Source organism: Camelus dromedarius, chromosome 21, assembly GCF_036321535.1.
Source record: "Camelus dromedarius isolate mCamDro1 chromosome 21, mCamDro1.pat, whole genome shotgun sequence".
NCBI classification, from domain to species: Eukaryota; Metazoa; Chordata; class Mammalia; order Artiodactyla; family Camelidae; genus Camelus; species Camelus dromedarius.
The window spans coordinates 32100814-32117144 of NC_087456.1; the positions used below are offsets into that span (position 1 = coordinate 32100814).

The 16331-nt window shown below is 35.1% G+C and overlaps 2 protein-coding genes across 2 annotated transcripts in view; one reads left to right on the plus strand and one right to left on the minus strand.

The window, feature by feature from the left end:
* Positions 1-16331, plus strand: part of CDC73 (cell division cycle 73) — an 81158-nt gene that overhangs the window by 33029 nt on the left and 31798 nt on the right. The gene's annotated exons all lie outside the window — the stretch shown is intronic.
* B3GALT2 (beta-1,3-galactosyltransferase 2) lies at positions 5955-13620 on the minus strand. The gene is made up of 2 exons (XM_010989836.3): positions 13026-13620; positions 5955-8601 (listed from the first exon to the last, which is right to left on the minus strand). Exon 2 carries the CDS (start codon positions 8478-8480, stop codon positions 7212-7214), a length of 1269 nt encoding a protein of 422 aa, XP_010988138.1. The 5' UTR covers positions 8481-8601; positions 13026-13620; the 3' UTR covers positions 5955-7211.

The window sequence follows — 16331 nt, forward strand, 5'->3', positions numbered from 1 at the left end:
GGATATCTGTAAGAGTTGTAATGTGATATGAAAGTACTTGATTTCCATTGGGGACAGTCACAACCGCTGTTAATAGTAGTGTGGTTTGTTGCCTACATTCATGAAAGAAGGAAATGTCAATTTCTGTTAGAGGTTGGTGAAAATAAAATTATGAATTTTTTTCACATCCAAATGAGGGACCCTCTGAATTCTATCCATAACCTTCTGCTGTAGAGTAAAGTTGCTAAGAAAGGCCTTCCTAGCTTCGGTTCTGCTTCACTGGCTTTTTTCTGTTTTTTCTATGAACTTGTCAAGTTCTTCTCAACCTTCTGGCCTTTGTGTTTGTTTGAAGTTCTGTTTGCCTGGATCATTCTTCCTCTTGCTCTGAATAAGACTGGCTCTTCAAAATGCAGATCTCAGTTTAAAGGCCACTTTTCCAGGAAGACGTCCCTGTTTTTTTTCTTCTCATATTCCTGTTTGTTTGTTTACATTGACAATTTTCTTCGAATATGAGGTTCTGAAGGTAGGAACCACATCTTTCTTTCCCTTCACCATATCCCCAGGGCTGAGAACAGAGTACTGGGCCATAGATGTTGCTTGAAAAGTAGTTATTGAATGAATGTTTCTTAAACTCATATTACACGTATAATTTTAGTTACCTTCCATTCTTTCATACGCTTGTAGAGTAGTTAAAATTTATTATTGTTGATGCTTTGCAGTACATAGTCCCTCAGTGCCACTAGGCAGTCCTTTTATACGTTATTTTAGTGGCTCTTTATTTTATTCTCCTTGGTGAATCAGGTTCTTATACAGTGTTTACTTTCTTGGTAAATGGTGCCGCATCCCCTCAGTCCCCCCGCCAGGATCTTAGGCCACTTACCCCCTCTCCCTCACCTCCAGAATCCACACATCGTGAAGGCCTTTCCTCCTGACCTCTCTGGAATTCCTTATCTCCACGTCACTACCATCCTTCCTGGCCCAGCCGTTTTTGTGTCTTCCCTGGACTATGCAGCAGTCTCACAGTTGGTCTTCTGTCACTCATGTGTCTCTTCGGTCTGTCCTCATGTTCCAGCCAGTGTGCTTCAGACACTTAAGATTGGAGCTATTAGGCATGAGCTAGCCTCAGTGTTTTGTTTTTTTTTTTTTTCTTCCAAATGCTGCTGTATCAACAATGGTGTTCCATTACTCTTGGGATTGAAAACTGTAATTCTTAATACGTACTACAAAGTCTTCGTGTCATTTTACCTGTCCCTGTCTTTAATTTTACCTTTCTGGCATCAACTCCTAACAATCTTCCTCTTTTATTTTTGTGCCATAGTTTACTCCAACCTCAGGGCCATTGTACCTGTTAATCGCTCTTCTGGGGATTGTTCCGTTTGCCTGATTAACATCTAGTTATCTCTTAGATGTTAACATAAACATTTTCTCAGAGAAGACTTCTGTGACCCTGGGCAACACAGATTAGATCAGATCCCCTGTTACATGCTTGCAGAGCACTGTGTCTTTCCTTCCTGACAGATGGCACAGTTGTCCTTTCCACTTATTTGTATGGAGATCTGATACATGGCCTTCTCTGTCGAAGGAGTATTAACTCAACAGCTTAATGATTATTTTTATTTATCGGGGTATCTACAGCTCATGTCTTAATGCCTAAGCTCTCAGGAAATAATTATCAAGTGAATGGACTTTTAGATGTTTCTTCAACTCTGAGGAGGACTGGACTCAAGAATTTCAATTGGCCTAATATTAGAGTTGTAGAATTTAGCATGGTAAATCTGATCTGTGCAGTTTCATCTGTACTGAATTTATTTTGAGGAAAATTGACACTTCTTGAGCTTTAGCACCATACTCTTTGCTTAGAAATGTCCTGTGATATGAGGGGCCTTAAAGTTTGTGCAGCAGGTTTGGGGGGACAGATAGTTACAGGGGCTAACAAGAGAAGGAAGTAGCAAGGATGACTCGTGATATTTTGATGTGACCACTGACTGGATACAGTCATTCACTGAGACAGGAAGGGATGAAAAATTACTCAATTTGGAGATGAGAGGAGATAACTGGGTTTAAATATACTGTTAAATACGTGTACTTAAAGATACTCAGATACTTTAAACTTATATGCTTGTGGACTTTGATTAAGAACTTTATCTTATTTTTTGTAAAAAATTACTGGTCTTGTTTTGCCCAGGTATAAGCTTTCTCTTTTCAGTATAGAGGAGTCATTCATTCTCTTCCGTCTCTTACATAAATATACCAGGAAGACATTCATAGCTTTGTTTTTTTTTTTTTTAACCCTTATCAGGAGACGAAGAGATGTCTGATAAAGGAATATACTTTTAAATAGCAAACGTGAAGGTGTGGTTCTGTCTTCTGTCCGCTAATTTCTAAGCTCCGATGGCACCAGGCTCAAGCAGCCCTTGGTGTGGTCACTTGGGAGACACGTTGACTCTGTCTCATGGTGGTGTGACTTGAGAAACAAAACCCCCAAACCCTGTTTTCCTGGCCCCTCCTTAGTAATAAGGCATCTACAGCAACATAGCCTCGGCTGTATTATATGTACAAAAACTACTTTGTAGTCTTGGAAGGCATGGCCATGGATACGGATTATGAACAGCTCCAAAATTTTCAGCCTGTTTTCTTTAACAGAGAAGTTGTTCTTGGATCCCTTTACACTCCTCATTTGCTCAGGTGGCAAAGCACACGGAGGGCATGGTCATACAGAGCACTGTGGAGTCATCACAGGACCTAAGAACAACTTTATTACTGCAGAATTTGCAGTAGTAGGTTTTCTGTCACTTAGGATTCTTTGGTTACAGGCAAAAATTGACTAACTGAAGTGATAACAAACCAAAAAAGTATCAGAATGTTATGGGTGAGTTCATAAAATTAAAGAACCAAATGGTAGAAGGGACAGGAACCCATAGCAGCTCTGGGGATTTAGGCAGCAAGAATGAATGGGCAATTTATGCAGGGTGCTGAAGTTCAAACGAATTAGCTCCAGCCATTTGCTTTGCGCAGGTTTGTGTGCCTCAGTGCATGTGTGTTTCTGTCAGGATTCAGATTGCTGAAAGACAGGGTCTCTGATTGTCTTAGCTCGGCTAGTGCGTGGTAGTGTACCTTGATGGAAAGTTTTCCTAGAACTTTCTTATTTGAGGGTGGAGTAGCTTCCCAAAGAAAATCTGCCAGCACGTTAGAAGATTCTCATTGCTGTCTGAATCTCGTGCTAATTCTTTTTGTTGTCTGTGTTTGAATGTATGTTTTTAATTGCATTTTAGTTATGACACTGAAGCCAATAACCCTGTTAGTTTTATTATATTGTATAAATTAGTATCTTTTAAACATTTAATTAAAAACTCATATAATCATGAGTTTCAGATGAAATGTTAAGCTTTCTGTTATTTAATTTTTATTTTTTGTGATCATGTTAATTTCTCTTATTTTTTTTTTTAAGTGTTTAGGATACTGTTTAAAGTGAAATTCAGATTTAGAGTCTGTAGGATTCAGGTGGAAGGTGAAATTATGAGGTTAATCAGCAGATGGAGGCAGTTGCTTTCGCCCCAACTGTCCTTCAGCCCAGACGTTTGCTGGTAAAGGAGGGGAAACAGTTCCTATAGATACAGAAATGTTCCCTCTCGGGCAAATCGTATCTTGAAAGTAGTAAGGTTTCCTGTTAGATCCTGCTTGGAAGAGAGTGTGTGTGTGGGGGGGTTGTGTGTGTGGGTGGAGTATGCGGCAGCAGGTTTCTTCCTGAAACTCAAGATACCACCTTTTAGCGTTCAGTGTTCATCACCTGTCTCCTAGGAGTGATGTTCAGTGCTGCACTGATGCTCTGTGAGGTATGTTAGAATGTATGTATAGAAGAGATTTTTTTGGCTTCTTAAATGTGTGTTAATGTAATAGTCAAATTTTGTAGTTAAGCAGTAAAAACTGAAAACAGACGGAATCAGCTGGTTAAACGGGTTTCACTGCCTCATCACAAACCAGTTGTTGACTGACCCACAGAGTAAATGCAGTGCTGCTTTTATCTATTAAAAGTGATGAAATTGTGCTTCAAAAGAAGTACATTTTACATAATTTCTAAGTGCCACCTGCCTGTTGTTTACAGGTGTGTCTCAGTGCCCAAAGGAGCAAGAGTTAAGCTAGTAATTCTTAGCTTTTCTACGTTTCTGGCCCCCAGACATCACCCGCTGAAAAGGAGAAAAAATGACTGCGGGATCAGATTTCCTCTCCTTTCCTTCTCTTTATTTGTGTCCAACACCCAGTGTCCCTCTGGTGCGCAGAAATGGTCATGAAGCCCTGAAGATTCTAGCAAAAGGGGAAGAGTAGGCATAGAATAGGAGAATAGAAGACAGGCCATTTCTGCTTAGTGTTTTGGACCTTCTGGCAGGTGTCACGTGTGAAATAGAAAACAACATAGCATGATGGTTAAGTCTTTGAAGAGAAACCCCGCTGCTTTGCTAGCTGTGTGATCTTAGGTATTTAACCCCTTCTAGGAGTCTTTCTCTCCTTAGTGTTATTTATAAAGATTACATGAGATCATGTATGTAAAGTGCTTGAACACAGTACATGCTCAGTCAGTAAGCAGTTCCTGCTGCCATTGTTAATATTTTTATAGGGGTTTTGGTAATAGATATTAATACGATTCCAGTTGATAATATGTGGTTATATGTATATTAAGAGGTGAGAAATTTAAATTATTTACTTGAATTAGAATTTGATCACCTATATTCTTGATCAAAATAAACTAGTGCAAGTATAGAAAACTTTGGTATTTTTAGCTTCCAAAATATCTATTAGCACTATGAACATAAAGATTGCATAGTTATTCCTATAATTTTTTCTCAGACCAAATGCAGTGCTGTCATTTAAAATTATATTTTTGTATATAATAAAAATTACATAGTCCTGGGCATAAATAAGGTACAACTAATATTTGGTGAGATGTTTAAATATCATATTTTTAAATACCATAGTATGAAAATTCATATTTTGCTGAAGAAATAGCTTGCATGTTAAGAGTGGAAGGTAAAAAATAAATGAATAATAGAATATTTATTTTAAACTAAGGATTTTTGGCAGTACTGTAAAACTTTACTATTTGATCCAGTGCTCTTTGAGAACTCAGAGTGTCATCAGATTACTATCAGTTTTCAGGATAGTATTATCATGGATATAGAAATGACTTTAAATGGATGCCTGAGATAGGAATTTAGTTTTCTGTTAGGAATTCTGGTTTTTGTAAGTCATCTTTTTAAACTTGAATTTTTCTGGAAGAAAAATACTATCTTTAAAGATACTGCAGTATAATAATAATTTTGACAAATAGTGTTTGGATTCTGTTTGTGAGTACGTACCTGTGCATGCACACATGCATATACATACACTTAAAAAAAAAAAAACAACTTCTAAAGTATTAATGAGGGAATTACCCTGTATTGAGGGAAGAATTTCTTTTGTTTTTCATCAAACTTACTTATCTAATTTGGTATTGTCCTCTTACATGTGTAGTAATTTTGATATTTAGTAATTTTAGTCTTTTTGTAATCATGCAGAATAAATTAAGTGAAAAACAGACTTAACCAAGATCTGAGGGGTAATATGGCTCAGCTTTCAGGATTATTCTATGTAGAGTAGAACACTTAGGCTACTGAATTGGAAATGAGAGGTAAGTTGATTATAAATAGAATTCAACACATTAAATAACAAGTACTGAAGCATTTTCTCTGATTCTGAACTTTAACATCTTACAGTTCTGTTTCGATGCATTATCTCTTCAGAATGGAATAAAGGATAACTGATTGTTATGAGAATTAGGATAAGTAACACCCAAATTAAGATTAATAAATTTATATACTTGTATGAAATAAAAACACTTGTTTTAATATTAATGGGTTAGTATTTCTTGATTTTAAAATTTGTAATGGAACCAAATGAAATTACTGTGAAATATTTGGACTATAACACTCAATAAAGGGTTTTTTAAACTTTGTTTATTAAAAACTTGATAAAAGTGCATTGTATACATTGTTCATCCTAGAATCAAATGTTCATCAAACATTTGTAGTTTTCCCCCATCCCCCCAGAAAGTTTTTAATTGGTGATGCAGAATATTTGTCATCCACCAAATTAAAAACTGCAGGTTTGTAAACTTGGCACTCAGAGAAGGAAGTAGGTGCCATACAGTGATTAAGTATTGGCATGTGTACACCTGCTGTCAGGAAATAAACTTCCCATATGTTGCAGTTTGGCAGACATGCATCTTAAAAATGTATTGAATGAAACTGTTGCTGCACTCTTTATCTTTCATATTTTTTCAACAGTACATTCTCTTTGTGCCTGTAAGTAATCACTTTTGCTTCAGTCAGAAGGAAATGGTACATATTTTTTCAGGCATGCTTGAAGTTAAGTGGCGGTGTTCCTTGAGAGTGCAGCAACTGGCAAATTGAGTAAATCACTGAAGTGCTAACTTGGCCCTTAACACCAATGAGGAAACAAACTTTCTATTTTGAAACATTTAATTTTTTTTATAAAAACTTGAGCCTGAGACACATTGATTTTTCACATTTTATCACATCATGTCAAAATAATTTCTCCCACTGTATGTGAGTATTAATAAAAGAAAATGAATGTCTCAGTTGTTTTAAAAAAGTGAATACTTAGATGAGAGCTGCACTGATGAAACTTCTGAACTTTATAAATATGTTTATGGAATAACTCAACTAAATCTTATTGCATGGATTATGATTTTTAGAACCCTAGAATAGGTCAGAAAATTTGTCCTTCGCACAATTATAAAGTTTCCTTAAAATTGACAGTAATGTTTTATTTACATTTAATTATATATTGAAGTGAAAAACTGAATCTAAAATGATGGGTGTTTTGACTGTCTCCATTTCTTAATTTAAAATTTATATGGAAAATATATGTGAACACATCTTCTTGGCCCCTAACAAAAGACTTGATTCACTGACATATGCATGCCTGTTATTGCATGCTAATACATAGAATTCCCTTATGTGGATTTTTAATAGATTCTTTTGGGTTGCCTTTCTGTTATATAATGTTGTATTTTTAAGAATTACCTTCTTCAGAAATTAAAAAAAATGTTTTTGGATTCCTTTATGTGATGACTTTTTAACTAAAGCTTGTCCTATGGATGTAATCAGTTTTAACTATACATGCTTTTAGCAATATTTTACAGACTGCACATTTGAAAAAAAAAAAAGTTGTCTTTTCTAATGTAGTTTACGGTGGCGATACCTGCCTGCCTTTTCTTTTGCTGCGTTGGCACAAGCATTGTGCTTATTTTGTTGTAAATGGTTCCAGTATTTTATCAGTTCACTAGGCTGGAACTGATGAGAGGTAATTAGGTGGCTGTATTTACAGCTTGAATAAGAAACTCGCCAGTGATTGAATACAAACTCATTGGGAGGGGGCACAGGATCAATTCTCAACTTGGCAAGGCAGATCCCTACATATACATCTTCCAAGTGCAAACGACGGATACTTAAAGAAACTTTAAATATCTTCTCTGCCAGATCTCCAGAAAAAACATAACCAGTCCCGGAACAGAAGACAGGATAGCGCTCACTCGGGTAGAGGTCTGGTGGCATGTACCACTTGCTGTCTTTGTTTCGATTGGGTGCGTATCCTCTCATTAGGTAACCGGTAAAATAGTTATGTCTAGGAGGCAGGTCTGGCTTCAGTAACTTGTGTATTAAATATTCAGTGTTGACAAACATGTCACTGTCAGTTTTCATAACATATGGAATATGTGGACAGTATGTTGCCACCCAGTTCATGCCCATTAGTGTTTTAATGGTCAAATTATAGTATGTATCTAAATATTCCTGTTGAATGATATCATGGTATTGTCTGCTTTCTTCCAGTATTGCACGTTGAATGTAGCCATTTAACTTAATACTTACACCCAGCAAAAAAATTCGTGTGATTTGGATTCCAGGTGCTAGACTTTCATTGCCCCAAGTTTGCCGAATAGCTCTTCGAGCTTCTGTTTGTCCAGGCTCTGCTGCTATTAGTAGTATTAAAAAAGGGCTTTTCTCTTGGCATTTTTCAGGTTCATTGATAATGTATTTGAAATGGTAAGAATTTGAATGTCCAGTACCTTTTTCATTGTAAATACTTCCATTGGCACTAAGTGTATTCTCCAGCCCTGTAACTCCTTGTGGTGACAGGTCTGTGTTATTAGAGTTAGTTGCTGTTTGAGGCCTCAGAGTCTGAGGGACTGTTTCTTTCCAAATGTTCCGAAGAGAGCTGTGGTTTGTCTCACTTTTTGTAGAACGAAATCCACGGAAAGTGTATGTCACAGGGTTTTCTTTGAATCCAGCTCTGCCTGGCAGCCAGTCATGATGACTGAAAAATAAAAACATAGCGAAAAGAAACACGAGAGCAAGTACACCAATAAGATGGGTGCGGAACAGAGACCTCTTGGCATTCCAGCTCATCTTTGCAAAGCAGCAGTGTCTTCTCCTCCACTGAAGCATGTTGTAAATATCCAGTAATGGGATGTGAGAGATCGGCGGCTGAAAATGTATTCTTCTCAATCAGTGCTATTCTTTGGTAATCATTTTCTAATTCAGTCACATTGTCTCTCTCGCAGTCATTCTGTAAAGATGAAGCATAAAAGTTTACAAAATGCTCAATATTACAGAACTGCCTGTAAGAGACTTTGGATGCTAATAAAATTAGGGCAAATGGGAATTTTTAAGCTGTGAAAATATGAAAACCCAGGAACAAAGTTTACAATTTGTCTTCCCTTGGCAACATAACATCCTGAGAGCAGGAATAATTTCTTTAAAAATAGACCTTTGGAGCACAGTGAGCACTTTAGAGAGGGGTGATGGATTGATTTTCTTCCACTTATTTCATCATCTCAGTAGCTCTGGTCATTTGTACCTTTGACTTACGTTAAAGATTAAAAGTTGTATGCATGTAGAAGAGAAAAATGTTACTAGATTATTGAGAAGAGGCCATGTAAGAAGGCCTGAGAGCAGATAGAAAATTTATTGGCGTTAATTAAAATTGATTTGACAAACCATTGGTGGTATGGTGCACAGCGAGCAGCCTTTTATTATAAAATGGTCATGTATCAGTTGTGGGACAGACGGTGCAAGGTTGATTATGGCAGAGTTCTGTTAGTCACAGAACACTGCTTGGCATGTTTCCATTGGCCCCTACTGTGTTGAGAAAGTCAATGAGAAGATGCACCTGTCAAAATTAATTTTCAGGGTTCAGTAACTTCAGTGCAGGATTTTAAGACAGTAATAAATGATGAACATTTTCAAGTACCCTTTTCTAATTTTAACCTTCCACTTCAAATATGAGGTATTCATGAGATCATTGTCCTTACTTAGACTTAAGATTGATTTATAAAATACAGCAGCTGATTATCTTTAATTACCTGTGGCCTTCACAGAGTCCTATCTTGTCTCTCAGTTGAATCTCCATGTTAGAATTAAACAAAGAACTACTTTGAACAGTCTTTTCAGATTTCTTACAAAATATAGACAATAGGTGCTATTATATCCTTCTGTTTAAAGTTTAAAATTTCACAAAATGCATTTTAGAAGATTTTTGAGTTATGCTGTGTTCTAAATGTGCATGTGGAGAATTTATTACATTTTTAGGACTGATGCTAGCATGACACGTAGAGCCCTAGGTTTAGGAAAATTATGAAATGTCAATATGGGAGGTTCATGATGCCACATATTGAGAACTGATCTTTGAATGAGTTTTTTCAGTGCATAGCACAGATTTGTTAATGGTTTTCAGTTCTTAGTTTTTCTGGATCAAGGCATGGGAGTAGAGGATGGGTAAGGAGCTATAGCTTGAATTCTATTAAAAGGAAAAAAGAACTTTGAGAAGAGGACTAATGTGTATTTTTAATTTTTTCAACTTATTGTGACAATTGTTTCTTTAAGTAAAAGAAAACTAGTAAATTAAAAAATTTATTGTAGGAGCATTTGTTTATTTGAAATTATAATATATACATATATATGTATGTATTTATTTAGCCTGTGATATTGAGAGGTTTATGGTTAATACCAGATTTGCTTAACCTTGATATGAAATTTTATTATTTTGGGGAAATAATGGAAGTCCTCATATAATTGAATAATTATAGAGTAAAATTCACTTACATGAAGTATTTTGAAAATATTGATTGAAAGTGTTAGACATACGTATGAATGAAAGTACTACTATTCTAGTAAGAGCCACTAGGAGGAGCAAGTAGTTGGGAATTTGAACAAATTTCTAAAGTGTAATATCACAGGCGCCAGCTTTTGATAATTTGTCGTGTCTGAAATTATGTAGTACTTACAGAAGTTACGGTTATTTCTTCAATGTAAGGAAATATTTAATCTTTTTGTGAGATACTAGCAGTTATTTCTTTTTAAGTTTGGGTGTTTTAAAAACATAGAATCTGGTTTGTTATTTATTAGGTTTATTTACATGAATTTTAATTTCACATTACTCTAATGAAGGCCAAGGCCATTCACTGTACCAGTAAAACATAGTTCTGTTGTGAGCTAAGTTGAAAATAATAGAGCTAAGTGTTCTGATTTAGAAACTCTCTCCTCATACTTGTAAATAGTTGGCCCTTCTGTTTAGATGAGGAAACTCTTTCTGAGCTTTTATTTTAAAATAAAATATTTGATAAATAGTAATAATTCTTCCCCCACCTCATAAAGAAGCCAGTAGAGATGAAGGGTTATGTGTAAATTGAAAAGAAACAAAAGTTGCTTTTTAAATTTATTTGATAATCTATTTTAAACATTCCAAAGCTACATTAAGTATATCAGCTTTCTGTTGATATAAGAATGCTTGGAATCTGGTTGAAGTCTAATCATTTTAGATCTTTTAAAAGTATAAATTCGATACTTTAAGAAGCAATAAACATAAGGTCAGATGTTTGAATGAGTTTTTGAATAAAGGACTGAAAAAAATGAATGAAGGTAAATATCATATTGGTAAATTGTATTTTTATGAAAACATTATACCCAAAATGATGTCTTTAAAGTATTTCAGTGTTACAGAAAGCAGCAAATTATTATGTATTGTTATCTAGCATAAACATGTAGTTTATGGTCCTATATGATTTTGTAGTAATAGGTGACAGAGATGCATCTTAATTTAAATTTATGATACTTGTATGTTTGTAAATATTAAGTTGCTCATGCTTGAAATCCACATATACTCATTTGTTCATCTCCCATTGATAAATGGTGGTACATGTCTAGCTTAAATTCTTTATTAAAAATTTCTCAACTATTTATCATAATTTTTCTGTTAAAGGAAAGTAATGTTAAAGTAACTATTCCTCCTTTTATTAAATGATAAAATTATTCTCCAGTTACTGCCTGTTGTACTTTAATTCTTAAGTGGGAACAAGACAAGAAAGTTAAAATATTTTGGCATTTTAAATAGTTTTACAGATGAAAGTTGTTAATTTGTTAAATATTATCAAGTTTTTAATGTGTATTTACATCTTATGGATTGAAGTTCATGGGGAGACTGTGACTGTAAAATATTGTTTCATTATTTCACACACACGTACACTTTTAGCATTTGGCTTTTAAAAGTGTTGGTATCTTTAGTCTCTTGGAACAGTTCTAGGCTTAAGAGGTGCTTGAATAAAAAACTCTACACTCTTGTTTTGAGATATCTAGCTTATAAAATGTTTTATTGGCGAGATTGAGTTATTAAGAGGGACTTGAGATTTTTTACAACCCCTTTTTTTGGCTTAATAACATGATTTCATTCTTTAAGGGAATAAAAATTCATCCTGTGAATGAGAGTTGATGTTGAGCTGTAATAATAATAGGGCCTGATAAAATTGTTTGATCTTAATTTTATAAAGAATTGCTTACATATGTCTTAAAATGTTTCTTTTGGTGATTATTAAATAATAGGTTATTGAGTTGTGCTGTGAAATGAGCAAAAATCAGGATCTTTGATGATCTGTAGGAAATTTTAGAAATTTCTAAGTTCCCTAGCTGTGGGTTTCTATTCTGTGATTGTTGCTAAAACACTTCATTAGATTTATTTCTACCCTGCACACACATACTGTGGCAGTAGTTCATTACTGCATATTAATATAGCCTGGAAGCACAGAAGCCACATTTATGTTTAATTTTTGACCTTGTATTGCTGTTGCATTGATATTTTTATATCAAAGTATTTTCATGTTATGTCTTTGAATTTCACTTTAAAAATGGTCACCAAAAACAGCCTTATGTTTTGATCATGTAGAATCAGTCTGTTGCTTAAAATAAAAGCTCACTGTTTCAGAAGGGGGTAATTTTCCTAACTATTGATATTTCTTTGTTTAAAGTTGTATTCGCGGACACTGTAACAACATGCAAATCTGCTCTGGTGGTGTGCTGTGCATAAACTCACACTGCCTTGTGTAAGCTTATGCGAATGCTTTCCTTTTAGTGTCTTACAGCTTGGTGATATTTAAAATTTGTTGATAGTCTCATAGGTTGTATTTGTTATCTTTATTTACGGAGATGGATATAGGAGGGAAGATTTTACTGAAAGCTGTTACATATTAAGCTTTTGTTTTAAAAGGATTGAAAAAAGCTCTTAATGTTAAGATCATCTTTGATACTATTTAATGTAATTTCACTGCACTGATTCTTGATAGCCATTTTTAAGAGAGCACTTTAGTTTATTGGATAAGGATTCATTTTGACCTAATTTGATAGAGGATTGCTATGTTTTCTTCAGAGGGCTACAGATTTTTTTTTTAAGTTTAATTTCTCAGAGAATCCTTTAAGCAAATCTTGTTACTATTTCCCTTTTCTGCAATCCGTAATTGTTCCGAGCTACATATTTACTTGAATAAAGCAGTGGCAGCTTGTCTTCTAAACAATGACAAATTTTAAAATCATATACTTAGAAACCCTTTCATAGTTTCAAGGACAGTGAACTGTATGAACTTGTTTATTAGACATCAGTGCCTCCAGAGCTATAAAAAGGTAACAGACATTTAAATGAATATCACACACAGGATATTGACATACCTTCCTTGGTCAGGCCATTTATGTGGAGAGGATCATGCCCACTGAAAATACTTTTGGCACGCCATCACTTCAGCAAAAAAGATGCTATCGAACATGCGCACATCCCCCAATAGTCTGCCTCCTGCGATTGCTTTTCACCGTGTCCAAAGTGTCCATCTGTCTGCTTGTCTCCGAGTTACCCTCGTTCATATGGGTCCTAGTCTTCTGAGGTTTTTCCCTTCTTTCATTTTCTTTCTCTTTCTTTAAACAAAAGAGCTGTAGTTGTTCGTTCTGTTTGGAGCACTGTTGACTCTTCCCGACAGTTGATGCATTGAAGCTTTTTACATCTGCTGTTTTCCTGGCCGGACAATGCAGTGCTGTATTCTCTTCTCAGTATCCATATTTCTAGTAATAACACAGAGCTACGATGTAAAGCAGCCAGGGCTAGAATGGAGTGCTTCGATTGTATTAGAAGAGAACAGGATTTAACTCTCTTTCGTTGTTGCCTGGCAGCTGCAGGAAGGATTTTGAGCAGTTTTACTGGGGTTTTAGCCTGTAATATGAAATCCACGGCTCCTCAGCTGCTGCACAGGCAGGCAGCAGTTTAAATGTGGGCTTGACAGATGCTCTCCCTCTGACAGAGCAGAATTTAACGTCACTGCTTGGCTGAATCCCACGTGATTGTTTGCATTCATTTTGACTAAAAACCGAAGGTAGGGAGAAGCTCATAGATTTTGCATCTTTGTGGCAAATTATATATATAATCAGTGTAAGTATAGTGATGAGTGAATAATAACAAAAATGGAATGATTATGAAATGAATGGTTATAATTTTATTTTTTTCAACGTATTTCCTTTTTTTTTTTTTAAACTTTGTGCTCAAGCACAGGCTTTCTAAATGTTTTCAGTGTTAGCTGTTGGTTTTCATATCACATGATTCTATAGGGCATAAGCAATATGAGCTTTTATATGTTACTTGGTATAATTTAACCCCTTCCATGCACTTCTTTCCTTGTTTTTTTTTTCCTCAAACTGCTCTAATTTTACTAATACTAGGTAAGACTCATAGACCACTTTTAATCTGTAACACAGATATTCCCTACCCCACCCCTCATTTTCTGAGGTTTATATAAATCAGCTGCCATGTATTGCTTTACTGACACACGACGTGATACAGCCCACTTCTCGTTTTCAGTCTTACATGGTTTCTAGTGTTCTTGAAGGCAGCAAAACTTTATTTTTAATAACTTTTTAATGTCAGCATTTATTTTTTATTTAAAATAAAATAAAATTTTCTTTAAAATTACATGTATGGTGGGATTCAACAAAATGATGGCATATATAGAGCACACTTGTATAGGATCTTGGTGGATGATGAGGTTTTACTAATCATATTTACTTGTCCTAATATTTCAGGATGGTTTAGTAACTTGCCATCAAGCAGATTTTTCAGTTAGCACTAGATACTCACTCCAGAATATTTCTTTGTATGGTTATTAGTCTCTTGGGTGCACCTTGCTGCTGCTTTCTTTAGAGTACTGGGGCATTGTCTGTTTTGTTTTTTTTTTAATAGCCTGAATTACCAGTTTTTCCTCTGAGACTTCAGGGATATTAACTCACAGAAATTTATCATTTTGGAACTTAAAGCTGTGTATTTGTAGTCCTATTTTTCACCCCACCTATCTTCCCTAGTAATGTCTTTTATTCCAAATACAGATTTTCATTTTTTCTAATAATAAAATTTTTTTGTCTTCATTATATTTTTTAGTGTAGTTGATGAAACGTGTTTCGTAGTTTTAAGAATCCTTAGACTGTTTTTGCAGGATTGTTTGTGATGTTCCTAGATATGTTAGAAGGAAGATTAAGAGTTTTATAAATAAGAAACCTAAGGCCTAGAGCTTTGCCTTTTTCTGGTTAAGTGGGCAAGAGAACTAAAACCCAGTTTTCTTGATATTAGGCCCTAAGTCCACCCATATTACATGCTAACTACTCTTTTTAAAATTAGGTGGCAGAGTAATGCTTAAGTGCCTACTTAAAATAACTTATTTTATAAAAGGTCTAAATGTATTTTAGGAGATCATTGTTTATCAGTAATTCCTCATGAAGGATTTGACTATGCAGCTAGCAGCAGCGACCAAATTCATAATTGAGTGCTAAGCCTACTTAAGCTTTTATATAAATGACTTTTTTTCATAATAGTTTTATTATTGTAGTACCTGTTTTAAAGATGAGGAACCAGTGTTTGGAGCTGTAAAGTAATTATCCCAAATATCAGATGATTAGTGATGAGAAAGAGTCCAACTAGGAATTAAAGCAAGATCATCTAAGTCCTTACGCTCCGTTCTTAACCATTGTGCTATATGGCACTGTTGGAGAAACTGGGAAGTTTTTCCTGTTACTAGGCATAGCATACCCAGAAATCATTCACAGAAGTATAAATGGATATTTATACTTTCACTTTATTCGCTTGTTCAACAGACACATATCGATTAACTGCTCTGTGCCAACATTTGCAGTTAGGCACAGCTTATTAAATGCTACAGATAGAAAGATGGTTTAGATATATTCCCTGCCCTTTCTCCAGGAAGAATAAAACAATTCTTTTTGGCTAATCTTTAACTGGACTTTTTTTTTTTTTTTTTTTTTTGATGCCCCACTGGATTTCTTATGGAGCTTAGTTATTAAGAGGACTCCATAGGGAGCCTGCTGGTTAGGTGTCCCTCTCAGTATTGGGGGGAGCCCCTGACTTCCCAGTGGGATATTAGCCATGCTTGCTATTGGGCAAGTGCTTATACAGAAGAGACTCCTGAAAACTGATAAAAAGGTACCTGTGTACTTCATCAGAATTTACCTTTAACTTTTAGATAAACTGCATTCTGTTTCTTAAGTTTAAGTTAGGCTGGTTAGGAACTTTACATAAAGTATAGAAAAGCAGCAGACGTGAGATCAAAGTTACTTTAGTGACTTTTTCTAACAACCTGCATGTTTCTAGCTAAGAGAAACTGTAAAAATCTTACGACAGGCAGCCTTGTAGAAGCTTTTCCTTTAGTCTAGTTTCTTTTAACATCTGAATTCCATGGTTAAGCTGCCTTGGTAAATGTGACAGGTTTCTTTGTCAGACTCAGCAAACTGGCAGTTACTTTGTTAAGTTTTATAGTTATAAATGTGTCGTAATTTTTACTTGCATAGGTCTACTTTTTAATTTTATATCACATCTGTGGTGGGACAATAGGTGGATATTACTGTGTGAATTATGGACAGAACTGTCCAGGCTGGTTTTAGGGTTTTTCTGGGCATGTCCAGAATAGCTCTCAAGAAGTCAGAATT